This window comes from Eutrema salsugineum, unplaced genomic scaffold (assembly GCF_000478725.1).
Source record: "Eutrema salsugineum unplaced genomic scaffold, Eutsalg1_0 scaffold_3, whole genome shotgun sequence".
NCBI lineage: Eukaryota > Viridiplantae > Streptophyta > Magnoliopsida > Brassicales > Brassicaceae > Eutrema > Eutrema salsugineum.
The window spans coordinates 2,269,181-2,297,111 of record NW_006256756.1 but is presented as its reverse complement, the minus strand read 5'-3'; the positions used below and the strand labels follow the sequence as shown (position 1 = coordinate 2,297,111).

Genomic DNA, 27,931 nt, shown 5'->3' with positions numbered 1-27,931 from the left:
TCAAACTTGAAGAGAGAATAGAGGAGGAAGATCAGAGATAGTTCGAGAAGAAGAAGAAGACGACAAGAATCGCTTAAAAGATTTGAGGAAACGAGAAATAAGATTGTTGCATACATAACCATTATTCTTCCTGAGCTTTCTTAGCTTCTTACCAATTCTCATTCTAATCCCAACCACTCTGATCATAATCAACGGTCCAGATGTTCTCTTTCTCTGTTGCTGCTGTCTTGTCTTGTTGTCTGCTCGTTCAAGAACCTTCTGGATTAGAAATTGAGCTCTTCTGTGAATTAACTCTTGGGGATCTTCTTTCTCCATCTTTGTGTACTCGTACGGATTATTCTTCACCATTAATGCCATTGAGTGATCTTTTGAGTTTCTTGTTCTTTAAAGTATTAAGAAAGATTGAGTAAGCTAATAACATGAAGTACACATACATATATAGTGAGAGACGAAGAGAGAGAAGAGACACCATGTGAGGATTGTTAATTAATGTGTATGACTACATATGAGTAATACTTTGCGTATACATGTGTGTGTGCAAGTGAATAGTCTTGGCAGGCAGAACAATATAAATAATTAATCCACATGTATAATTATTTTTATGATTATTATTCTTCATTTTAATTCATACTTTATATCATTCATGATTTAAAGTTATTTAGAAACATACTAGAATTGATGATTTATAATGTTTACGACAAACCGTTTAATTTGCCTCATAAGTAATTACGATAAACAATTCAACTCGTATAGACAATCATAACCAGCAATTACCTGCATATAGTAAATATTCAAAGTTTTAAACCCAATCAAACCTCGGATTTTGCTCTCTCTCTCTTTTTTTTTGTCAACTCGGATTTTGTTCTCTATAAATTCATTTTTCGTCTTCTTACTCTTTGGTTTTCAAAAATAAAATGACATATGCCAGATAATATTTTGATCAATGTTGTGGTTCAGTTCCGGTTGGTTTGATATGGTTTATCTAGATTGAAAAAACTTTAGAGGGCACATGAAATTTATAATTTTAGCTTTGACCTCATATGATTATAAAATATATAACTATTGACCCTATGATTAATTAATTATATGTTAAGTTTGCTCTGTTTGTTGCCTTTTGGTTGCATTTACATGACAATACTTGCATGCATGTAACTCCATTTTCTAAGGTATCCGATGATGGAAGCAACATGATAAGGAATCTCCGAATAATAAATTAATAATATATTAATTAGGCATGTATTAATTGTTTAGTCGTATCCAATGTTTTAATTAGACATAATACTGTCAGCACAATTATGGTAAAATGGTTTCAAAGAATTTCACCATTGTCAAGAACGAACCTTCAAAAGCTATGATCCAATCGTGGACAACGTCTCGTTGAAGTCTGGTAGAGATCCTAATTCATTGACTCTTGTTTAACCTCTCTCTAGCATCCTCTGCTTCCTCTGTATAGTGTATCCCTTAATTGGGCCTGATCCACCTTCTTTTTTTTTCTCTAATTATGGCTGTGTTTAGGTTCTTATTGATTCTTTGCAACCTTTTTTTGTTCATGATCAAGTTAACCTTTTACCAAAAAAGAAAAAAAAAACATTTATGTAAATTATTTCCAGAGATATAATTTTCCGTAGGCATAATGAAGCCATCTATGTGTATACTGATACTTAAATAATCCCATAAATTTTTTTTTTTTTTTGAGTTCTAAACACGTATCTGGTAGACAATTTCTACGACCATCACATCTACCAACGATTAAAATCATCATGTTTTATACATTCACGAAAATATAGTTTTATGTGTGTAAAATCAATAATATCAAATAGGCTAACCAACTAGTTAATGATTAAGTGCATTCCTAGTTTTTTTGAAAGTTTTTTTCAGTAATCTGCAAAGACCAAAAGCTGTTTTCATATGTTACAAGCTGTGAAGATGTAAGTTTGAAAGTATATTTCAACACTTAATTATCATTGTTACAAAAACAAACACTTAACCATCATTCATCAAACGCAATTATAAGAAACTAAAATAATTGAGAAATACAATATCCTATATCGTAGCTGACGCATTTAATTCATACGGCATGCCGGCAAAAACGTCAACAGAAATTAAATAAAAATAAAAGACAAAATTTCCACCGGCATTAAGCTTTGAAAAAGATTTCCTTTCATAACACATATGATACTACTAATGAAAATAGGAAATAATCAAAGGAATGGTGTCATAGTGATGGGACAAGCTTAGTTCAGATCTATGAGTTATTATTAGGTTAAAGTCAACTCACCGGCTAAGCAACTCGGCTTTTGCCAGCTCTTTTTAAACAATCATGAATCCATGCCCTTGTGTCGTTGCTTCATTTTTCTTTCTTTTTTTGAAGAATATTTTATGGAATTTTTTTATCAAAGAAGAAGACAAGAAGTTACAACAAGTTTCTAGATATGAACAAGGGATATTCTTCCACACTCAGCATTTATTTAGTTTTTTCTATAAAAAAAATCAAAATAAATAAAAGGGGAGTTCTTTAACAAATTCCAATATAATTCTGAGCTATATTGAAAATTATCCATAAAAGAACCAGACCTTTCAACTATTTTAATGAAAACCTATTAGGATCCTCTTTTTATTTTGTTTTTATTAAAATCTAAAACATTTGATCTCATTGTCAATCTCATACGAGTTCTACAATCTCAACTTCTTTCTCTTTCTTTTCTAGTGATATATATGATTAATCTTGTTAAAACTTTCTAACATAATTATAGTTTTATGACTTTATCTATGGTACATTCTTTGATTTCGTTTTGTTTGCAAGTCAGTCTAAAGCTTTCTCACATTTTCTTGGAAGATATATAGCGAAAACCCAACAAAAAAAAAATTCAGCTACTTTCATTAAAATAATTGGTATAAATTTTATATATGCTAAAGCAACACTTTACAAAACACTACTACATCATTTTTTCATCTTATCATAACATTTCACACCCACAATTTTCTTAGTTAACTTATTTTCCTTATACAAATATGTAAAGCTTATTATCATTTCATCTTTATACTGTTATCTCACATGATCTATGCAATCTCAACTTACTTCTCTTCCCTTTATGATGATTATTAACTTGTGTAAACAAACTACCATAATTATTTTTATCTATCCTCAGTCCTTGATTTTGTTTCTCTGCAAGTTATATCTAAACATTTTATCTTTATTTTTTTAAGGCAGATTACTGATAACATTTATAAAAATAAAAATAAAAAGTCAGCTACTTTTGTTAGCAAAACAAATTTTATTTAATTTGGTTGAACTTTTTGTCTTCTTTTGTCTTCTTTTTTCCAAAAACAAAGGATTTCGGGTGTGCAGTTTTTTTTGTTCTTAAACTTTCGGAATGATGGATTAAATTTCTTGACTTCTATGAAATGTTAGTTTGAGATTTTTTTTCCTCAGATTTGTGTACCGAAAATCCATATTTTCTATCTTTTCTATCTGTATATTCTTCATTTTGCAAATCCGAAAGTGTTTTCTTTACCAAATTAAGGGTAGTGAAGATTCGGTATACTCTTTGTTGCACATCCATATATCTTTTTCCCATCATATGTTCTTTAAAAGTTGGAGAATGATAACATTCTGAAGACTATGACATGATGTTGGAGGTGAAAACCGTACCTCCGGTTTTCTCCGGTACAAACCGAGATCAGCACGAAGTAAACCCGGTTTATGAAGAAAATGTACCGGGAACATTGGGCCGAGTGAGTTCTTGGGCCGAACATAGCCCAACAAGCCGAAGTCGGTCAGAAGCTTCTCAAAGGAACCGAGAAGTTCTCTGAGTTCGGAGGAAAATGGAAAGTTTCCGAATAGAAAAAGGAAACTGACGAGAAGAAAGGAAATTGTCGTGAGAAAAGGAAAATGACCAAGAGAAAAGGAAAGTTTTCTCGATCCCATATCGCATAGAAGACCCACAAAGACCGACTTAGAAGACATATATAAAAGAAGAGGAATCGACATCAGAAGACACAAGAAATTCTAGAGAGACTTAGAGACTGAGAACTCAATACCTTAGCTTCTTAGTTTCATAAGTCTTAGTTCGTTATTCAACCGAACTCAGTTGTATTCCTAAATCGATCTAATAAAACCGAGTTTGCCAATCTAAATTACTGTTTTGTCCCTTGTTGATATTCACAGATCAACACATGATATAGGCTGCGTCGCCACACAATTCACAAAAAGTGAAGCATCATTTGTTTAGTTTTTATCTTGACATATATTTTGACTCATAGTCATACGGTATCAAGATTTAACTCATTTTGAATAATTGATCTCGTTCAGAGCCATTTAATATAGCAAAAAAATGGTTAAAAGAATAAAAGAGGAAAACCCTAGTTAACTTTATCAAACATGTTCATATAAAGGCATGAGAAGAAAGGATTTCTGAGGGCGCACCATAGCTACAAGTACTAAATAACTATTATATACACATGTTAGGATACGAATCGCGTTTAAGCGTCTAACATTATCAGATTATCGGATTTGTTCATATCATGTTAGAGATTTGAAAAAATACAATTGTTCACAATATTGTACATAATTTTCAACTTTTCATATGTCAGTCATATTTACAAACATGTTCTACATATTTTTTTCTTTCAGAAAATCGAATCGGATGTGTCTATTATATATCATGTCTTCTTCTTTTCTAATCGTCGACAACTTTAATCATACACGCACTGAATTTTAATAACGTAATTTTGGTACAACTTAACTTACAATTAAACTTGCAGATTACGACCTTACAGACTTACAGTTCACGATGGATGATGGATCTAACATTTACAAGTCACGATCATGTTATAAGCAGCTGAAATAATAATTATGAACAATAATAAGGGAAAGAATATCAACTGGTCCACCAGATTCCTCTCCAGTGCAGGAAAACTCACGCTGCTGAAGTCTGTCTTGTCAGCAATCCCCACCTACTCCATGTCATGCTTCAAATTACCAACTAGCCTTTGCAAAAGGATCCAATCAGCACTTACACGCTTTTGGTGGGACTCGAAACATGGACAAAGGAAAATGGTTTGGGTGTCTTGGAAACTACTCTCCAGATCAAAGAAGGAGGGTGGTCTGGGTTTCCGTGAAATCTAATGCTTTAACGACGCTCTGCTCGCTAAACAAACATGGCGTATCCTCTCAAAACCTACTTGCCTTCTCGCTAGAGTTCTGCGAGGCAAGTATTTCCTGGACACTTCTCTCCTCGATGTACCGATGGCCGCATCTATATCCCACAGATGGAGAGGCCTTCTCATCGGCAGAGACCTCCTCCTAAAGCAGTTGGGCAAATCCATTGGTAATGGATGTGACACCTCAATATGGGCTGAACCCTGGCTTTCTCTGGAACATCCGATGGCACCGATGGGACCAGCAACTGAATCGACCAGTAACATGAAGGTTTCAGACCTACTCCTTGGTAATAGTGGACAATGGGACATTGATAAGATAAAGGAAATCTTACCTCACCATCTCGCGGATATATTGAGCATCAAACCAAGCTCCAAAGGTGCAAAGGACTCCTTCGTCTGGCTACCTACTTATTCAGGCACCTACTCCTCCAAAACAGGCTACCACATTGCGATGTCATCCTCTGAGGAAGGACCCATTATTAAGGAACCTGCACTCAACTGGAACGCCGAGATTTGGTCAACAAAACTCCCACCTAAACAGAAGGTCTTTATGTGGAAAATTATACAGAAAGCCCTCCCAATTGGTGAACACCTACTCAACAGAGGAATCATGGAGGACCCAGGATGTGTTCATTGTGGAGATCTCGAAACTCCTGAACATCTCTTCCTCTAGTGCCCGTATGCTCGCCGAGTTTGGGATCTCGCTCCTGTCTACCCTGATTTCACGCCATACCAAATGGACTCTTTCACTGATGCTCTTATTGCATCGAAGCTCTCGAAGTGCCTTCCACCGACCGGAGTCGGAATCGGTCCAATCTTTCCGTGGATCTGTTGGTCCATTTGGAAATCCCGAAACAGCCTCCTTTTTGAAGAGCGACGGTTCTCACCAGAAGACACTATCACAAAAGCAATAACGGATGCGAGAGAATGGCAGCTTGCCCAAACCCCTGAACCTGGTAATAACCCTTCCCATTCATCGGCTCCGACCCCTCTTCATCAACCAGGATCCATCGTCTGTTTCACGGACGGTGCCTGGAGGGCTGACATCAAAACTGCTGGAATTGGATGGATTCTCTTTGAAGAAGGCGGATCTGAAATCACTAAGAACCGATCTACCATCCCCTTCGTGAACAGTCCTCTGATTGCCGAAGCTTTAGCCATCCGAGAAGCTTTAAACCACGGCCTTTTGCTGGGCCTAACCTCAATCAAAATCAAGTCTGACGCTCAACTCCTCATCAGAGCCATCAACATGCACGAGCAGATCAAGGAGATCTATGGTCTCCTCTTCGATATCCACGCTCTTGCCTCTCTCTACAGTTCGTCTTCTTTCTATTTTATCCTGAGATCGGAAAATTCAAGAGCTGATGCTTTCGTTAAACTCTCTCTATGTAATCTGAACTCCTCAGCTACCCCTTTGTGTTCCACCTAATTCTAATTAATGAAATGGCCGTTAAAAAAAAAAAGGGAAAGAATATTTTTCTTACAGCGGGCCTATTTAACAAAAAAAGCCTAAATTATCTTACTCAATGTGTGAAATCATTTTAGTAAAAAGTCTATTAAATGGGCTAGAAGGCCCATAAATCATATATTGAATAGACGCGTGTCGGTGGGTGCTGATTCCACAATAAGAAAGACGTGGAGATTGGCACGTGAGTAAGCCCTGCGTGGTGGTTGGCACATGTGCCTAAGTGGTAGTTGACGATCTTTGTGAATTTTGTGGGTCGCAAACGTTTGCATTAGAGCTCAAAACCAACTGAGTTTTTATTTTCTTCAGAAAAATACAACATAACTATTTAAATTTATTTTTGTTTTCTTTTGAGAAATTAAAAAAATGCAAATGATCCAACTTTGTAAGACAGCCACAAAATGACGGACGGTTTATACATATATGATATTCGATCTTATATACATATGTTCTGGAGTTGATCGGCCTCGAGGGTTATATTAAATGGAGGATTGCATTTGTTTTAGTGTAAGGGTTATTTGGCACTAATTGATTACTCTGAGGTTATAGCAAATATTATATTTCCTTTTTGGAAATAAAATGTTGTGTAAATGCTTTGCGACAAGAAAAAAGAAGAAGAAATGAATGATTGATGAATCAGTGAATGAATGGTGATCATCAGTTGTGGCTACCTACCAAATGAATAAAATCATTTATATTGTATTTATTTTTGCGGGGTGTTTACTAATATTGCAGTTAATGCATTTTAGTTTCTTTTTTGTCTTCTGATAACCGTGTATTTTAGTTCAAGTAGTAATCTTATACAAAACTGAATAATATCACAAAATTTAGATTTTACGTACAAATGCAAACATGTATTCCAATAATGGTCTTTAACATTGTGAAATGTAAGGTGCATAAATTATTATGTATGACTTCACTTGACGAAATAGTCCCTGAGAAGCCTCGGAATTTGAGTTACAAAATCCCCGGCTTACCTAATCGTCAGAGATTAATCTGTTCGACACTCGTTGAAGCTACAATACACATTTGGACAATTGACACGGACGAAGATTATGAACACCCGCACTGGTCTAACCATATATAGCACGAGAAGCCCATATGATATTTCTCTTTGTTTTACGAGACGTACAATTTGCTTTTGCCGTTTTTCACTTGCAAATAGCTCAAATACACTGAAAAACATCTGCTTTTGGTCCGGTGTAGACGAAGTTGTATTTACTTGTTCGACATTTCGACCATGTCATATCCTAAAAAATTACTGCTATGAGCATAAAACAATTAAAAAAAGCTTCACACCGATATTTAATGTTACTATTTCTATAAAATCACACCGATATTTAATGTTACCTAACACCAAATTTTTTCCACACCATATCTTTTTAATAAGTTATTTTTTAACGAAACCCTTTAGAAAGAAAATTATTTTTAACGCATTTATTAACAATTTATTAGAAGACCCGAATTGTGTTTTTTTTTTTTTTACCAAACTGAATTTTTTTTAGGTTCTGTGTCATCCATAAAAAGAAACAAAAGCCAACTGATGACTGTTAGAGAAACAGGTCAAACAATTTGTGTTTCAGCTCCACCTTTCTTGCTTTACGAGACCAACGAACGACCTTCGAAACTCAAAAAAAGGTTTGAGCATTTTCTCAGATTTTTCTTTTCTATACTCTAATTTAAATAAAAATCCTCATTCGGTTTCTAAAAATTAGTTGGATTTAAAAACCAATTCCTATGTTTTAATATTCAATAATGATTCTACCTTAAAATCGCCAGGGAAAAAAAAGAGCTTTCTTGTAATTCTATTCTTTCAAGAAGACTGTAATGTATAACCGAAACAACTCTTGGACTTATTGTTTCAGATTCTGAAAATGGAGGAAGAAGATTTATTACTACCTCATACAGAAGGATTATTAGCTTCTCCTAATAAATCTTCTAATTCGTTTCTGTCTGAAATATCAAATCTCTCCACAAGACCTTTTCTTCTTGCCTTCACTGCCTGTTCTTGCGGTGCCTTTTCCTTTGGATGCATTGTGAGTTCCTAAATTCGATTTTTTTTTTCTTTTATAATTTTCAGGTCGAAGTTGAAAATGGGTATCATGCATTTTTAATTTTAATTAACTATTTTTTCTTAATTAATTCTCACAGCTTGGATATACGGCTCCTACACAGTCCAGAATCATGAGAGACTTAAATCTATCCATAGCTGATGCAAGTTCAATTTTTTGGGTCTATTTTGGTTTATTTCCGGTTATCTGATTGTGGTTTGATTGGATTTTTTTGGTTCAGCTAATTTTCAGTGATTAACTTTTTGTAGTTTTTTCTCAGTTTTCACTTTTTGGATCGATATTGACTGTGGGAGTAATCCTTGGAGCATTAATCTGTGGGAAATTAGCAGATTTGGTTGGTCGTGTCTATGTAAGATTCGAACTAAAGAAAAGTAGTTGTCATATTCACATTTGATTATAATTATAAAATCATGCATATAATCATCATCTTATAATGATTCTTTAAATTCTTTAGACAGTGTGGATTACAAACATCATGGTCCTAATTGGCTGGTTCTCTATTGCATTTGCTAAGGTTTGCTATTTTCGAGTATTTTTTTTTGTTTTAAATTTCAATAATGAAATGCCATCATTTAAGTCGATACATTATTCTATCTATTCTATTAAAATCAGAAGCACATTTAGTACTTGCATCCAAACACTTCTAAAGTTTTTTTATAATATTTTATTTTATTTTTATATTTAATTTCCAAAAATTAGTTATTAATTTAGATATTTTTAGATTTCCTAAAATCTAGGTCATCTTTAATTTAAATTTCAAATTATTAGAAATTTAATTAAATTTAGTTACAAAAATTTGCATTCAATTTAATTTAAATTCAAAAAATTAAAAAAAAATTATAATTAAATTTTATTACGAAAATTTAGATAATAATTTTAATACTTTAAAATTTTCTAAATACAGGAGAGATTTAATTTAAAATTTTAAATTTAAATAATATTTTTATAAAAATACATAGTAAATAAATATTTTATCGTATTTTATCATAATTAATTGGTCTAAAATATCAAATATTTGAGATTAATAAATATTTATATTATATAATAATATGATCGAGCTGATTAGAGTTATATATATATATATTTAAGGTCCATGAGTTAATTTATTAAAACATGTAAGATATTAAGATGATTTGAGACAATTAAACTAACAGGTTAGCCAGTTTATATATATATATATACATTTTTTTAATAGCATAAATAATAAATAAATATTTCATTATATTTTTATAATCAATTGGTCCAAATATTCTATATTAGTAAATATTTATAGGATTATACAATTATAATTATAGTCTTATACGAGTTAGTTTGTCAAAATATGTAAGATATTAAAAATGATTTAAGACAACTAAACGGATAGATTAGCAAATTCATAGATATATAGATTTTTTAAGTGTAAATCTAAATTCACATAATAACAAAGTTTATAATTAACATTAGATCAATGTATACTTAATTAACATCAGATCATTCAGTTTAATTTAAATTCAAAAAATTCAAAAAAAATTTATAATTAAATTTTACTACGAAAATTTAGATAATAATTTTAATACTTTAAAATTTCTTAAATATAGGAGAGATTTAATTTAAAATTATAAATTTAAATAATATTTTTGTAAAAATACATAGTAAATAAATATTTTATCGTATTTTATCATAATCAATTATTGGTCTAAAATATCAAATATTTGAGATTAATAAATATTTATATTATACAATAATATGATCGAGGTGATTATATATATATATATAAATATATTTAAGATCCATGAGTTAATTTATTAAAACATGTAAGATATTAAGATGATTTGAGACAATTAAACTAATAGGTTAGCCAGTTTATATATATATATACATTTTCTTAATAGCACAAATAATAAATAAATATCTTATTATATTTTTTCATAATCAGTTGGTCCAAATATTCCATATTAGTAAATATTTATAGGGTTATACAATTATAATTATATTCTTATACGGGTTAGTTTGTCAAAACATGTAAGATATTAAAAATGATTTAAGACAACTAAACGGATGAATTAACAAATTCATAGATATATAGATTTTTTATGTGTAAATCTAAATTCACATAATAACAAAGTTTATAATTAACATTAAAATATGATAACAAATTTTTGATTTAAAAAAATAAATAACAAAAACAAATTATATCTAAATAAAAAAGATAAATGCAACTTATATTAGAAAAAAAAAATAAAACATTCTCTGTGCAGACGTACGGGGTTAAAATATAGTAGTTCATTAAAATATATGCTTTTATATTCTGTTCTTCACTTTTTTTTTTTTTAACAAAGGATGTTTGGCTGCTCGATCTCGGAAGGTTATTGCAAGGGATCTCGGTCGGGAATTAGCGCATATTTGGTATGAATGAATAAAACTAGAGGTGTTTTATCTATTTTTATGTTTTCTTGTTTGTATATATAATAGTGAGATTAAATATTTGATATACTGTACATATATGTGTTTTAGATTCTTTTGGTATGAGATTTTGGTAATAATTTAATATGATGGTCATTAATCATAGGGACCGGTTTACATCTCCGAAATAGCACCAAGAAATGTGCGAGGATCTGCTTCTTCCTTGTCTCAGGTAAATGAAGAGAACAATTTTTCATGAATCTATATAAATCGAATGTACTTTTCATACAATACAATACTCTTTATGTTCTTCAGTTATTTGTGGGCGTTGGTCTATCGGTCCTTTATGCACTTGGAACAGTCGTTCCTTGGCGCAATTTAGCCATTTTGGGTACGTAAAAGAGACTGACACATATCGAATGCATAAAACAAATCACTCAATTCCTTAAAAGAAATATAAAAAATTGTCCTCTAAGGTTTTGTGTTTTGACTTTGGACAGGATCTATACCTTGTCTTGTGATTTTGCCTCTTCTTTTCTTCATCCCTGAATCTCCTAGATGGCTAGTAAGTACTTAGTTATTTTCTTTTATGTTTACATTTTCATTTCGTGTCATCGCTCGTCATACTTGCTTCTATTTGTCTAGATGTGATCCAAGCGGGTGTTAGGTTCTTGTTTTTACATTCAAACACATTTTCGTGTTTCTGTCACATGTCTTTTGGATATTATAAGGTTAAACCAGTTGACATAACATGTTTACAAAATGTAAGCATAGCATGTGTTTGTAGGGAAACTCGTTAGTCTTACCTTAAATAAAATAAATGTCTTTGTAGGCTAAAGTAGGGAGGGAAAAGGAGGTTGAGGCGGTTTTGTTAAGCCTGCGAGGAGCAAAATCTGATGTATCTGATGAAGCAGCAGAGATATTAGTAAGGAGATATGAAGAAATGATCAATATATCATTTTTTTTTACATTGATTTCCCAATATTTTGTTGATCATTAGGAATATACTCAACATGTTAAAGAACAACAAGACGTCAATGGCCGTGGTTTCTTCAAGCTATTTCAGCGAAAATACGCGTTGTCACTTACTGTAAGTAACTCCTCAAAAAGAGAAAAAAAAAAAAAACTTTCAAAGCATGTTCTTGTTGATGCATTTTCTCGATTATTTAACACTTTTTTTTTTACATAGATTGGAGTAGTTCTTGTAGCTTTGCCTCAGCTTGGAGGTCTTAATTGCTATACTTTTTACACTGACTCCATTTTCACATCTACCGGTAAATAAAACCACATTCTTCTTCTATGATCTTGCTTCATCGAACAGTCAATAATCATTTGATAATGATCAGGTGTATCGAGTGACGTTGGATTCATATCGACATCCATTGTTCAGGTTTTACAGAAACGATCATAGAGCATGATTATAATTCCTAAGTTTTTTTTTTCGTATATAATTATCATTCGCATAAATTCTTTTAACGATCACTTTAAAACACATTCTTGCAGATGGTTGGAGGCATTTTAGGTACTGTTCTTATGGATGTATCCGGAAGACGTTCACTCCTATTGGTAAAATACATTTTAAAAGCCGTTAACCGAAAGCGTAATTAAATAACCGAAATCGTTAGATTATCTTGATCGTTTTTTTTTATAAAAAAAATTGGAAAATGTTTTTGAGTGATTGTAGGTTTCTCAAGCTGGAATGTTCTTGGGTTGTCTCGCAACAGCCATTTCGTATTTCTTGCAGGCATGCTTACTTACTACTCAATATAGCTCTACTAAACTGGTGGTTTGGTTTCAATTTTAAAAACCGGTTTGTAATATCTCTGATTTTCTTACCCTGCAGAAGAACAATTGCTGGGAAACAGGAACATCTATTTTGGCTCTCATTAGTGTTATGGTAATAAATTAAACTATCATAACAATACATAACTTTATATTAAAAAGTAATTATTTAAACAATGCCAAGGTAAAAAAATTGTGTTTTGCGTATTTATCAAATTAGGTGTATTTTGCATCATACGGTTTAGGCATGGGACCGATACCATGGATCATAGCATCAGAGGTATATCAAATAAAAATTCAAAAAATTGATAAAATATACCTAAATGTTAATACATTATAAATTTATAATTCATGTTTTTTTTTTTGTTTTTTTTTTAGATTTATCCAGTAGACGTGAAGGGAGCGGCTGGAACAGTTTGTAACTTGGTCTCATCTATAAGCTCATGGCTCGTTACATACTTCTTCAGTTTCATGCTTCAATGGAGTTCTGCAGGTAATTTATCTTTAATTTTTAATATATATGCCAAAAAGCTTCATGAAACTGAAAAATGAATTATTGTAGGAACATTTATCATCTTTGCCACAGCGATGGGCCTTGGAATTGTGTTCACAGCTAAGCTTGTTCCGGAGACCAAAGGCAAATCATTAGAAGAGATTAATTCTATTTACACTGAATCTCCTCCTGAAAATTCTACAATATTTTAAGAAAAATTGTTATATTGGTGATGAAGAATCAACTTGGTACAGCTTAAACCAAGGACAGGTTGGTCTGATTGAGCTCTGGTGAGAATTGCAGCTCATGGTTTACGGTTAAGGAGATAAACCGGCATCTCATTTTGTAATTGATTTTAACGGCTAGTTGAAGTGTGTGTTGTATACGTGTAAACTCAGATCTCATCTCTTAGGTTGTTATCGAGAAGAGGCTTAAGAGATAGGTTGTTGAGTTTGTTGTATCGTGTGATTGATTAATAGTTGCCTGATTCACCAGGCCGAGGAGTTGGTTTTACTCACACATCGTGAGGCCGCACTCGATTCTCTGTGTCGTTTTCTTTTCTGCAAATTTCTTTACTGTTCTTTGTGAGAGATTGTGAGCTTTGAGAGTGAAATCGAAGATTGATTCAAAGAGCAGATCCTAACAAAGTGGTATCAGAGCTTAGGTCATGAGCTCAGAAAGATCAATGGCAGAGATCAAATCGAATATCGCGATCTTCGACGGTCACACTACAAGAAATCACCCATTTCACAACGACCATATTCGTCGTTAAATCGTTGTTAAATGAGGTTTGCGACGATTTAACGACGAATTCCAGTTCGTCGTATATTGATCGTCGTAACTGGTAATTCGTCGTAAAATCGTCTTTAATTAGCGAGAAACGAAGAATCGTCGTTAAAACGTCGGGAAGCATTCGTCGTAACATCGTTGTAAAAGTAACGACGATTAAATGACGAAAAGCAATCGTCGGCAATTCGTTGCAAATTCGTGGTCGAAGAATCGTCCTTAAATCGTCGTTACTATACATTCGTCCCTAATTCGTTGGTAAACATATCGTTGGTAATTCGTCGTAATTTACAACGATTTAAAGACGAAGTTTATTTATTTTTTAAACCCAAATTTTTTGGAAATAATAATTAAAATTAAATAAATTAATTTGAATAAATTAATTTGAAAATATGAAAATAAAATTATTTTAATTAAAAACAAAACAAAATATTTTTATTACAACAAAAAGAAATCATATTTAAGCATCATAATCAATTTCGAAATCTCCAAAATCGTCCGCAAGATTTGTAACCGGAGCATGTGATTGATCCTCTCCACCACTTGTAGATGCTCCTTGAGTACCCGCAGCTTGTGTCGCTCCACCACTTGTAGATGCTCCTTGAGTACCCGCAGCTTGTGTCGCCATTCTCCGTGCCGCCAATCTTGCCTCCTTTTCCGCTGCACGTTTTTGACGGAGCGACACATACTCTTTAATCAGGTCAGCCCAATCATCCATGCAAGTCTCAGCTAAGTTATGATCAGTTTTAATAGTCATCATCCTAGCTGCCAGTGATAATTTAGATTGTCCTTCTTTGCATCCATTGTAAAGTGGCTGATTAGCAGCACCTAACATATCATAAAAAATTTTTGCATCTGCATTGGGTTCCTCATCATGGACAGGTGCAAATGTATTTGTGGTCTCATGAAATGCATCTGTAACCATGTCTTGAATTCTATCATGATCAAACCTTTGCTGCTCTGCATTATAATATTCATCTTGATGCAAATTATTTGACGAGTCTTCAAAATTTGATGCTTGATAATTGCTATTACTACTACCTGCACTACTTTCTCCATGCCCTTCTCCATGATGATACCATATAAAGTAATGTGGCATAAATCCTCTATTTAATATATGCGACCACACTTTCGCGATTGTGATAAATTTTCTATTCATGCATTTAGGACAAGGACAATACATCATACGACTGGCAATCGTTCTTCGGAGTTTTCCCGCCTCATGCATGAATCCCTCAACCCCCTCACTGAATTCTTTTGTCAACGATCCCGTTGAATCAATACGATTGTACATCCATTTTCGAATTTCGTATATGGACGACATTTCGTATATATATTTAATATTCACTACCAAGTGAATATTTTTAAAATTTATACTTGTTCCAATTAAGTGATCAATTCAATCACTCTTATTTAGGAGCATTGTGATTTTTTTGGGTTATGGGAGGCATTATATATAGATTTTTATTTGGCTTACCATCGAATTAACAACGTTATTTAACAACGAATTAACGACGAAATGTAGTTTAGCGACGAATTAACAACGAAAAATGAGAATCGAGTGAAAACGTGTTTGACCGACCTATTATTTTGTCGTAAATTTGTCGTTGATTCCCGACGGAAATTATTCGTCGTTAAATCGTCCCTAAGTTACGACGATTTTACGACGACTCTTGTTATCGTCGCCAGATCGTCGTTATTTTACGACGATTTAACGTCGATTATGTTTCGTCGCAAATTAACGACGATTTGGCGACGATTCTAAGAATCGTCGTGCAATCGTCGTTAATTCGAAGGGAATTTACGACGATTTGTAGTCGTCGTAAATAATCGTTGCTACAGTCCTACTTTCTTGTAGTGTCAGGGCGATTTCTCGATGTGGAAGAAAAGGATGTTTGCGCATCTCTCGATTCTCGGATTAAAGGAGTTTCTAGCTGAAAAGGCTTACTTCAAAATCGAGGTAAAGAAAGAAGAAGATGAAGATGCGTTTGAGGAAAGAAAGATCAAGGAAGAATCTGACTGTATCGCGAAGGAAGAAAAAGCGATGAATATCTTGATCTTGAATCTAGGTGATCATGTTCTTCGAAAATTGGAAGAATGTACAACGGCATCATCGATTTGGTCAACTCTCGAAAGGTTGTACAATTCTAAAACTCTTCCCAATCGGATTCATATGCAACATCGTTTCTATACTTTCAAGATGGTTGAGTCAAAGTCTATTGATGAGAACGTAGATGATTTCTTGAAAGTAGTCTCGGGGTTGAGTAGTGTGAATGTTACAGTATCGGAGGAAGTACAAGCAATCTTGCTGTTAAGTTCATTACCTTCACAATACAACTCGTTGAAGGAAACTCTGAAGTATGGAAGAGAGACCTTGACTATAGAGGATGTAAGAAATGCTGCAAAATCTAAGGAGATAGAGTTGAAAGAGGTAAAAGAACTGATAGGATCTCAGAAAGTCGGGGATGCGTATGTGGCTCGTGGCAGAACAGATAAAAGAGATTCTGGTCCAAGAAAGGGGAAGAGTAGATCAAGGTCAGCTTCTGGTTCAAGAATAACTTGCTGGTACTGCAAGAAGGAGGGTCACAAAAAGGCTGATTGCTATGCTCGAAAAAGGAAACTAGAAGGAGAAGAAAATGTCGAAGCAGCGGTGGTTATAGATGCATTCGAAGGAGAAGATGCTCTAAACGTGTCTGAGAACTGGCACAAAGAAAAATGGGTCATAGACTCAGGATGTTATTACCATATGACATCAAGGCGTGATTGGTTTGATAAGTTTGAAGAACTTTCATCAGGGCAAGTTCTCCTTGGAGATGACTATTCTGTTGAAGTAAAAGGCATAGGATCGATCAACATAAAAGCCCATGGAGGAACCATTAAGACTCTAACCAATGTCAGGTATATTCCAAAACTCAAAAGGAATTTAATATCTTCTGGAACATTGGATAGACTAGGCTTTGATCATAGAGGAGGAAAATGAAAAACTAGGTTCTATAAGAATGGTAAACTAGCTTTACAAGGAACCTTAGTGGGAACTCTGTACCTGTTAGATGGTGAGACAGTTACAGGTGAAATTAACAACTCGCAGTCTAAGAAGTTGTCCAAGGATGAGACAGTCTTGTGGCATAGAAGACTCGGACATATGAGTCTAAAGAATCTTCAGATACTTGCAAAGAGAGGAATTATTGATAAGAGGAGGATAGGAGAGATGAGCTTCTGTGAGAGCTGTGTGATGGGGAAACATAAGAAACTCAATTTCAACATTGGGAAACACAACTCGGAAGAATCACTCAAGTATGTTCATGCGGATCTTTGGGGATCACCAAATGTAACGCCTAGTCTTTCAGGAAAACAGTATTTCCTCTCTATAATTGATGATTGCACTAGAAAGGTGTGGGTGTTCTTCTTGGGAACAAAAGGTGAAGCGTTTGAAAGATTCTGTGAGTGGAAGAAATTGGTAGAAAATCAAGTGAACAAGAAAGTGAAATGTCTCAGAACGGATAACGGATTAGAGTTTTGTAACTCTGAATTTGATGGCTTCTGCAAAAGTCATGGAATAGAGAGACATAGAACTTGTGCCTATACGCCGCAACAAAACGGAGTTGCAGAAAGTATGAACATAACTATCATGGAGAAAGTGAGGTGTCTTTTAGATGAATCAGGGCTGGAAGAGTCTTTCTGGGCAGAAGCTGTTTCCACAGCTGTTTATCAGATAAACAGATCACCATCTTCAGCTATTGATAGCAATATACCAGATGAGTTGTGGCTTGGAAAGAAGCCTGGTTACAAACACTTAAGGAGGTTTGGCTCACTCGTATATGTGCATAAAGATCAAGGCAAGTTAAAGCCGAGGGCCTTAAAGGGAATCTTTGTAAGTTACCCTGCTGGAGTAAAAGGGTATAAGATTTGGATTCTAAACGAGGAAAGATGTATCATCAGTAGGAATGTGGTATTTGTAGAAGAGAAAGTCTACAAGGACATTAAGATCGAAGAGTCTACCTCAACTGGTGTTGATACCGAAGGTTCAAGGGATAAAGCTGGAACTAGCACTGAGATTAGAGCTGAGTCTCAGGTGGAGAAACTCAGAACAGTCTCACAAGGAACAAACAGGTCAGGTTCAACACATGTAAGTGAAACTGATTCGGATGAAGATGAAACCGAAGAAGATACAGGACCAAGTGGATCTTCTGATGGTTATCAACTAGCTAGAGACAGACCCAGGAGAGAGATAAGGCTTCCTGCAAGGCTTCAAGACTGTGATATATCAGCATTTGCGTTTCTGGCAGCTGAGGACATTAGTTCAGTTGAACCGAGGGACTATCATGAGGCAGTTAAGAGTAAGGATAAAGACCTATGGAACGGTGGTATGAATGAAGAGATGAGTTCGCTAAAGAAGAATGAAACTTGGCTGATTGTTAAGAGACCAAAGGATAGAAAAGTGATTGGTTGCAAATGGGTCTACAGATTGAAACCAGGGATACCAGGTGTGGAGAAACCCAGATATAAAGCAAGGCTTGTGGCCAAGGGTTACTCATAAAAGGAAGGTATCGATTTTCAAGAAGTGTTTTCACCAGTAGTGAAACATGTTTCAATCCGGTTTCTTCTTTCAGCTGTAGCAAATTTTGATTTGGAACTGGAGCAGTTGGATGTGAAAGCTGCATTTCTACACGGAGTCATTGAGGAAGAGATTTATATGGAGCAGCCTGAAGGTTTCAAAGTAAAGGAAAAGAGAACCATGTGTGCTTACTGAAAAAGGCCTTGTACGGGCTTAAGCAAGCTCTGAGACAATGGAATAAATGTTTTGATCAGTTTGTGGTAAGACAAGGATTCAAAAGAAGTGATTATGATCACTGTGTCGACATAAAGGAAGCAGAAGCTGGAATTCTGGTTTATTTGTTGTTGTATGTCGATGATATACTTGTAGCATCAAAGGACATTGATGAGATAAAATTGGTAAAAGACATGTTGACAGTAGATTTGAGATGAAAGACTTGGGCAAAGCAAGCAGAATCTTGGGGATGGATATAGAAAGAGATCGTCAAGGTGGAGTTCTAAAGTTGTCTCAGTCGGGTTACATCAAGAAAGTATTGGAGGCCTTCAACATGGATGAAGCCAAGCCTGTGTCTACTCCCATTGGGTCTCAGTTCAAGCTTTCTGCCATAAAAGATGATGAAGCTGAGACAATTTTGGAGAATGTACCTTACTCAAATGCAGTAGGTAGCATCATGTATGCAATGATAGGTACTCGGTTGGATTTGGCTTAAGCAGTTGGCTTAGTCAGTCGGTTTATGAGTAAGCCTGGTCTTGTTCATTGGTCAGCAGTAAAATGGGTGTTGAGGTATTTGAAGGGTACTCAAGACTTGAAGTTACAGTTCAGGAAAGGGGACATGTTCAAAGTTGAGGGGTATTGTGATTCAGACTTTGCCTCAGATTTGGATAGAAGAAGGTCTATATCTGGTTATGTGTTCACGGTTGGTGGAAATTCCATAAGTTGGAAGTCACAACTTCAACATGTGGTGGCACTATCTACAACCGAAGCTGAATACATGTCTCTGGTGGAAGCTGTAAAGGAAGGAATATGGCTAAAAGGGTTAGCTGAAGAGTTCGGGTTCAAACAAGAAGCTGTTGATATCTGATGTGATTCTCAAAGTGCTTTGTGTCTCGCAAAGAACAATATTCATCATGAGAGAACAAAGCACATCAGCAGGAAAATGCATTTCATTCGAGATGTAGTTGCAGAGGGAGAAATAAGACTTCAGAAGATTGCTACTTCAAAGAACCCAACTGACATGTTAACAAAGGTGCTTCCAGTTGAGAAGTTTGAGAAGGCTCTGAGCTTTCTCAGGTTAATGCAACATTAAGTTGTTGTGTAAGTCCTGGTGAAGACACACGTTTACAATGAGACTGTTGCTGTTCAAGTTTGATTGTCATCAAGGTGGAGTTTGTTATATTGGTGATGAAGAATCAACTTGGTACAGCTTAAACCAAGGACAGGTTGGTTCGATTGAGCTCTGGTGAGAATTGCAGCTCATGGTTTACGGTTAAGGAGATAAACCGGCATCTCATTTTGTAATTGATTTTAACGGCTAGTTGAAGCGTGTGTTGTATACGTGTAAACTCAGATCTCATCTCTTAGGTTGTTATCGAAAAGAGGCTTAAGAGATAGGTTGTTGAGTTTGTTGTATCGTGTGGTTGATTAATATTGCCTGATTCACCAGGCCGAGGAGTTGGTTTTACTCACACATCGTGAGGCCGCACTCGATTCTCTGTGTCGTTTTCTTTTCTGCAAATTTATTTACTGTTCTTCGTGAGAGATTGTGAGCTTTGAGAGTGAAATCGAAGATTGATTCAAAGAGCAGATCCTAACAAAAATCATAAAAATAAATTAATATTAAGATTCTACCTCTAAAACCTTAAACCTCAAACGATATCCGATTCAACAAGTGTTTGTTGATACGTTTTGTACGGTTGGGTTTTTGGGTCATATTATAGACTGAGTCGAAATGTATGGATTCTCGATCCTTGTAAATTATTTGTATCATCGTTTTCTTCCTTTGTTTTTAAAGCCGGACCAACGGTCCGACCGGGTTGAACTGCCAGCCTAAGGTATAATCAGATTGGATTGATACCAAAATCCACTGAAAATTAAACAGGTTAAAAAATCGGATTAAACATCCAAAAAACCAGAAACCGGTCAAACCGGCGAACCGCATAAAATTAAGTTCAATTAAAAAAACTTAAATTGTGTTTTTTTCCTTTTTACATTTTTTACTTCTAACAAGTTGATGTTCGATTTTTGTTTAGTTAATTTAGTTTTTTTAAATAAAAAATAAGATTTCTAAGTCATAACTCTTTTACACCTATTTGTTTTTTATTTTTTAAGTCTATATATAACTATTTAAAATATAAATTATTAAATCCGGTTGAAACCGATCTAATAATGTTGATCTATGACCCAAAAACTTTTTCGGTTCGGTCACCAGTTTGGTTTTTAAGACATTGTTTTTATCTATTTCTCGTCTATTTGATGAGAATGTGATAGGTTCAAAATGATTTTTTTTTTGTAATTTGTAATTTATAGTTATTTGTTTGTTAACCCAAAAAAGAAGAAGAAGTTATCTAGTTAAGTTACTGCAGACATGTTTGGCGTAAGCTGTTTATTTCACAGTTCTAAAAGTTTTTTTGGTCAAACAAACTTTTTAAATTTTTTTAAATTTTAAATCCTAAAAATTAAATTTTTTCTTTTTTTCATAGATTCTATAAACTTCGTAAGAAGAGTTTTTATACAAAAGACTAATAAAAATAAGAAAAATAAATATTTTTAATTTATTTTTCTATTTTTTCTTTCTTCAAAATTATTCAAAAGACGTTGTACATTTATATATAGATAATTATTAATTAAATTTAATTGATTAAATTTTATTTTTTTCAGCTTATTTTTAGATCTATTTCTATAAAAACAAAATTTTATAAATTTTTTTTAGAGAACTATCTAAATGTAAATTATAAATCTGGCGTAATTATATTTTTGACTAATAAAAAATTATTTATAATTTAAAGCATAATAATTAATTTCTATAATTTTTTAATCATCAATAATTTTTTTTTTAAATAACAGCATAGTTTTTACTGTTAAAGTTTTTGAAAAAAATCTACAGTAAAAACAAAAAATAAAAGCGGTTGACCAGCGTTTCATGCCAATTTCTCTAATTATTAGAAGAAACTCATATTCTTTTTAATTTTTCTTTCTTTTCTCGACGATAAATTTTTATGCCGATAACAATTAGAACAAACAAAAAAAAAGGAAACACCATTTGTGTGTTTCGGTTCCGCATTTCTTGCTTCACGAGATCAGCCATCTTCCAAACTCACATTGATTTCTCGAAATTTATTTCTAATAAACCCAATTCTGTAAGTTTAAATATTCAGTAAAGACTTATTCTACCTAAAATTTCACAGAAAAAAAGGGACTTCAAGATTGGAATTTAAGTGAAGCAATTTTGATTAATAATCTCAGATTTCGGAAAAAAAAATGTCAGAAGAATGTTTGTTCTTACCTTCTACTTCTGAATCTTCTTCTTCACTTCTGTCTGAAATATCAAATGCCTCCACAAGAGCTTTTGTTCTTGCCTTCACTGTCGGTTCTTTCGGCGCCTTTGCCTTTGGTTGCATCGTGAGTTCTTGATTTCGATTTTTTTTAAATTCTTAATTTTCTGTTAATTTTCCGGATTCATGCATGTTAAGTTAATTATTATTTTTTTAATCACAGATCGGATATTCGGCTCCTACACAGTCCAGTATCATGAAAGACTTGAATCTCTCCATAGCTGATGCAAGTTCAATTTATTTATTCTCTCTCGGTTAATTCCGGTTATTTATTTCTGGTTCAATCGGATTTGTTTTCTAGTTCATCTAATTTTTGTCGTTTACCTCAGTATTCACTTTTTGGATCCATATTGACTGTGGGACTAATCCTTGGAGCATTAATCTGTGGAAAACTAACAGATTTAGTTGGCCGTGTCTACGTAAGTTTCCACTCGAGAAACATTAGTTCCTTATTTCACAATATAGATTTTGCATTATTTCGTTTAATACCAAACTGAATTTGATTTTACAATCTTGGATATGATCATCTTCTTCTTCTGTGATTCTTTTTGAACTAGACAATATGGATCACAAACATTCTCTTCATAATTGGCTGGTGTGCTATCGCATTTGCCAAGGTTTAGTCTTATTCATATTTTTTAATTTGTATTACAGTAATGATTAATATTTACTCTTAGAAGTATCTAATTATTATTACTCTTGCATGTTCTTCAATTTTTGAGCAAATTAAGGGTGTTTGGCTGCTCGATCTTGGAAGGTTATTGCAAGGGATCTCGGTCGGAATCAGCTCATATTTGGTATGTATGAATAAAACTTATAGGTGTTTAATCATTTTTTTGGTTGGTATTTTCTGATTTTAGTGATATGACCTAAATTAGGGGTTGGTATATAGATCGAACATAATTTCCTTGTAAGTTGTAATAAGTGTAACTTTTGGAGTTTAGATTTGTTAATTTGGTAGATCCAAAATGATTCATCAACTCTTAAGACTTAAATATATTGAGACGAGAACGAAATCTATTGGTATGATATTTTTTGTTTTGTTATAAACTACATAATTCACAGGGACCGGTTTACATCACCGAAATAGCACCAAGAAACTTGCGAGGGGCTGCTTCTTCCATGGCGCAGGTGAACTAAGAGAACCAAAAAATCTTGAAAATATTGTAAAAATGTAATGTCCCTACAATACAAGTTTCGAATCTTCTACAGTTATTCGCGGGCGTTGGTATATCAGTCTTCTATGCATTTGGGGCAGTAGTTTCCTGGCGCAATTTAGCCATTGTAGGTAAATGTCAAAAAGATCGATTCTTCTTGAATGTAAAAATCGAAATTATTTCTCATTTCATTCCAAGAAGAAATTTTGTTACTAATTAATAGTTTTTGTGCTTTGTCTTTGGACAGGATCTATACCTTCTCTAATGGTTCTGCCTCTTCTTTTCTTCATCCCCGAATCTCCTAGATGGCTAGTAAGCACTTGGTTATTGCATTTACCTTTTATATTTTAGTGAATTTCGCCGAGTATATATCTTTTGGAAATTATAAAAAAACAAATTCGATAGCCTCGAAAATTTACTGCACTACAATGTTCATCTACTACAACGTGTTTACAAAATGTATACATATAACATTCTGATATATAATTTTCAAATAGTTTATTTTTCATTAGTGTAAACGTAATATTTTTATTAGTAAACACAAACATTTGCGTTTATTACAATTGGACCCTAAGCCTGATTAACGTAATTATCTTCTTTCTCCTTTAACCAATTAAATACGATAAATACACATCAGACAAAGGTTTAATGCTCTAACATCGGTGGGTTCACGTACGGTGAAAATCTTTATCTTTGATGTGACCTTAAATCAAATTTAACTGAAATGAAATTCGTTTTTGAAGGCTAAAGTTGGGAGGGAAAAGGAGGTTGAGGCGGTTTTGTTAAGCTTGCGAGGAGCAAAAGCTGATGTATCTGATGAAGCAACAGAGATATTAGTAAGGATCTCTATGTATGACTTATCATTATGAACACATATTAGTAAAGACTTTATATAAGACTTATCATTATGTATACATATTATATTGATTTCCCAACATTTTGATGGATCATCAGGAGTATACAGAACACGTTAAACAACAACAAGATATCGATGGACGGGACTTCTTCAAGTTGCTTCAGCGAAAATACGCCTTTTCACTTACTGTAAGTAATTCCTTAAAATGGTTTAAACAAACCTTAAAAGCAGCATTATAGTTTTTGCATTTTCTTGATTATTTAACCCAATTGGTTTGTTGACAAAAAAATAGTAACCCAATTGGTTTAGACAGATTGGAGTTGTTCTTATAGCTCTACCTCAGCTTGGAGGTCTTAATGGTTATTCTTTTTACACTGACACCATTTTCACCTCTACCGGTAAATAAAACCTTATTCTTCTTCAATGAATCTTGTGTCTTTTTTTTTTTTTTTTTTTCTTATAAGACACAATTATGATTTCTTCATTTGAGTGATAATTAATTATCTGATGATCAGGTGTATCCAGTGACTTTGGATTCATATCGACGTCTGTTGTCCAGGTTAATACCGATTTAAGATCATAGAGCATGATTACATATTTCCTTCGTTTTTTTTGGGTATAATGTTACATTATTTTACCGATTAATTATTTAAAACAAAATTCTTGTAGATGTTAGGAGGCATTTTAGGTACCGTACTTATTGATGTATCCGGGAGACGTATGCTACTACTGGTAAAATATAATTAAACACTCTTATCCGAAATCGATAGGTTAACTTGTTCGGTTTTTGAAGGAAATTTAGGAAAACTTTTTGAGTGATTGTAGGTTTCTCAAGCTGGAATGTTCTTGGGTTGTCTCGCAACAGCCATTTCGTATTTCTTGCAGGCATATGCTTAACTATTCCATCTATTCTACGAAACCGGATGTTGGTTTTAATTTTTTCAAACCGAACCATAATATTTTCGGTTTTCTTTTTCTGCAGGAGAACCGTTGTTGGGAAACAGGAACACCTATCTTGGCTCTCATTAGTGTTATGGTAATTGATAAAATAGTTGAGATCTGAAATGAAATAGGTTGAATTTCTTAAACTAAAATGGACGATTTTGATATAAAATGTAAATTATTTTCGTAAAATCCCCGTAATAACTCTGATTTGCTTGTTTATTTAAATCAGGTGTATTTTGGATCATACGGATTAGGAATGGGAGCAATACCATGGATCATAGCATCAGAGGCAAATACTCTAAATTTTAGAAATATACAAAAATAAACCACACATAACCTTTTTTTGCTAACCACATATATCTAAAATGCCATTATACATTTAATGTTTCTATTTTCTTTTCTAGATTTATCCAGTAGACGTGAAGGGAGCAGCGGGAACAATGTGTAACTTGGTCAGCTCTATAAGCTCATTGCTCGTTGCTTATTCCTTCAATTTATTGCTTCAATGGAGTTCAACAGGTAAATCTTAATATTATATCTAAGTAAAGAAGAAAAAAAAATGTTCAAAAAAAAGTATGATATTTTACAATTTCTGTATTTTGAAATAAAGGCTTGTTAGTAAATTTTTACTGCAGGAACATTTTTGATATTTTCCGCAGTGAGCGGCCTTGGATTTGTGTTCATAGCCAAGCTTGTTCCTGAGACCAAAGGCAAATCTTTAGAAGAAATTCAATCTCTTTTGACTAATTTTCGTACTCAGGATTCTACAATTTTCTAAAATTCCGCCTGAAAATAAAATCAAATTTCTAGCTTTTAATCCTTAACCTGAATACCTGATCAAAGTGTTTACTTATGGGCAATCGATCGAGAAAAGAAGGAAAAAAAATTACTGTTTCTTGATATACCCAATTATGTGATGTATCTCTTCTGTTTACTTATGCAGTATCTAATACTTACTATTTAATTAGCAAACCGAGTCTTATAAATTCGTCAAGATGATCTTTTTGTATGTTTTGTGATCAAACTTCAACGTAAATGTTTTGTTTTTGTAGTTGAATATTTTTATCGTTTTTCAATCGGGGATTTTTCAGAATTCGTTTTCAGTCACACATATATTTTTGTTCTCGATCGTCCCGTTCGACATGACACTTTACGTGAATTAAAAATAATCTCATTAAAGATTCGAGTCACATGCCCGTAATTTCCATAAGCGTATGTTAAATAAGCACCAATAAAGTTTCTACTTATATTGCTGCATGTTGGTAAGTACGACACGTCCGAGTAAAAGAAATTGAAGGTTGGCACGTGAGCCTGCGGTGGTCGACGATGTTTTTGTTGCCTTTTCGGTCGCACACGTTTACCTCAAAACCCAGAGGCGTTGAGTTTTTTTTTTTCTAAAAAAAAAAAAGACAAAACTATTATTCTTTTGGTGACTGATTCCTACCTTATATGAATTTTTTTTTCCGACAAACAATATATAATCTAAATTAATAATAGTTCTACACATTTGTTTTTCAAGATTTAGCGATTTACTCAGCCATGTAAAATTCATAGATAATTGATATTCTCTGTGTAGTCGACCTAGGGTATAATGACAGTCTGATTTAAAAAAGAAGAAAAAAAGCCAACAGAATCGAAGGCCATTCAAAATGAACCAAAACCAAGTGTTATAACCAAAAGAAGAAAAAAAAAAAACGCGATCAGTCAAAAAGGTTTGAGATTCTCCTTCAGATTTCTTTATTAAAAATTCCATTTTCTTCTCCTATCTAGTTCTAAAGAGAAAAAACAATCGATTTATCTACGTTTCTTTTTATGTAATTGAGCCTACTTTTTTTACCATACTGAACCTCAGGGTGTTAATTATTACGATCTCATAAAGAAGAAGTATTAGCTTCTCCCAAGAAATTATCTTCGCTTCTGTCTGAAATATCAAATCTCTCCACGAGATCTTTTGTTCGTGCCTTCACTGTCTGTTCTTGTGGCGCTTTTGTCTCTGGATGTGCTGTGAGTTTCTTAATTCCAATTAGTTAATCCTTTTTTTTTTTTATGGGTTTAGTTTTCGGATCAAAATCGAGAATGAGTTCATGCATCTTAAATTAATTATTAGTTATATCTGTCTTTTTTCATAGAGCGGATATCACAGTCTGGTATCATGAAAGACTTGAATCTCTCCGTTGCTGATCAGCTGATGCATGCAAGTCTTATTTTCTCTCCCGGTTTATCCGGGTTTACTACTTTGGTTCGGCTAACTTTTTTCTTCATTTTTGTCCTCAGTATTCGCTCTTTGGTTCGATATTAACGGTGGGGACAATCATTGGGAAATTGACAGATTTGGTTGGGTTGTGTCTACATAAGTTTCCATATTTCAAAATATGTATCTCTATATTAATATTTGATTAAACATTTACATAAATAAATTTTATTTATAAAATATTACAAAATATTTTATATAAATAAACATTTATTTATAAGATATTACATAAATAAACATTTACTTAGAAGATATTACATAAATAAACTTTACAAATATAAAAAGCTCAACTAAATATTCTTCCTTAAAAGATAGTTAAATATATAGCTCACATATTTGTTTTGACTATCTATTGATATAAATCATAAGTGTATTTAGTTTTTTTACTTATTAAAATATTAAAATATATTCTATTATTTGAAATAATAATCAATATATATATAATCTATTTAAACTTGTGCAATATTTTTCAT

General features: G+C 33.3%; 4 protein-coding genes across 5 annotated transcripts; 3 read left to right on the top strand and 1 right to left on the bottom strand.

Moving 5' to 3' along the window:
• On the bottom strand, window positions 1-421 carry LOC18014477. Its single transcript, XM_006396608.2, is given in 2 exon segments — window positions 1-385; window positions 387-421. Coding segments are annotated over 2 exon segments (420 nt in total).
• Window positions 422-5,899: 5,478 nt separating this feature from the next.
• LOC112085153 lies at window positions 5,900-6,592 on the top strand. The gene has a single exon (XM_024154182.1). The coding sequence runs from the start codon at window positions 5,900-5,902 to the stop codon at window positions 6,590-6,592; it is 693 nt and encodes a 230-aa protein (XP_024009950.1).
• A 1,624-nt stretch (window positions 6,593-8,216) lies between these two features.
• Window positions 8,217-13,857, top strand: LOC18014442 (sugar transporter ERD6-like 14). Its single transcript, XM_024154219.1, is given in 20 exon segments — window positions 8,217-8,266; window positions 8,494-8,664; window positions 8,780-8,842; window positions 8,960-9,049; window positions 9,155-9,214; window positions 11,019-11,066; window positions 11,068-11,085; window positions 11,249-11,314; window positions 11,398-11,473; window positions 11,583-11,647; window positions 11,915-12,007; window positions 12,083-12,172; window positions 12,272-12,356; window positions 12,429-12,472; window positions 12,586-12,648; window positions 12,767-12,826; window positions 12,926-12,979; window positions 13,085-13,144; window positions 13,243-13,357; window positions 13,427-13,857. Coding segments are annotated over 19 exon segments (1,455 nt in total). The 5' UTR covers window positions 8,217-8,266; window positions 8,494-8,502; the 3' UTR covers window positions 13,570-13,857.
• An 8,318-nt stretch (window positions 13,858-22,175) lies between these two features.
• LOC18014441 (sugar transporter ERD6-like 15) lies at window positions 22,176-26,044 on the top strand. 2 transcript variants are annotated; one of them, XM_024154348.1, is made up of 18 exons: window positions 22,176-22,316; window positions 22,413-22,475; window positions 22,579-22,668; window positions 22,807-22,866; window positions 22,981-23,046; window positions 23,315-23,380; window positions 23,462-23,537; window positions 23,654-23,718; window positions 24,150-24,242; window positions 24,361-24,450; window positions 24,576-24,660; window positions 24,778-24,821; window positions 24,932-24,980; window positions 25,088-25,151; window positions 25,244-25,298; window positions 25,437-25,496; window positions 25,612-25,726; window positions 25,843-26,044. In XM_024154348.1, exons 1-18 carry the CDS (start codon window positions 22,176-22,178, stop codon window positions 25,983-25,985), a joined length of 1,425 nt encoding a protein of 474 aa, XP_024010116.1. In that variant the 3' UTR covers window positions 25,986-26,044. The 2 variants fall into 2 exon arrangements, with proteins under 2 accessions (XP_024010116.1, XP_024010114.1); XM_024154346.1 differs by having other exon boundaries at window positions 24,932-24,994; window positions 25,088-25,147; window positions 25,245-25,298.
• Window positions 26,045-27,931: the final 1,887 nt, after the last annotated feature.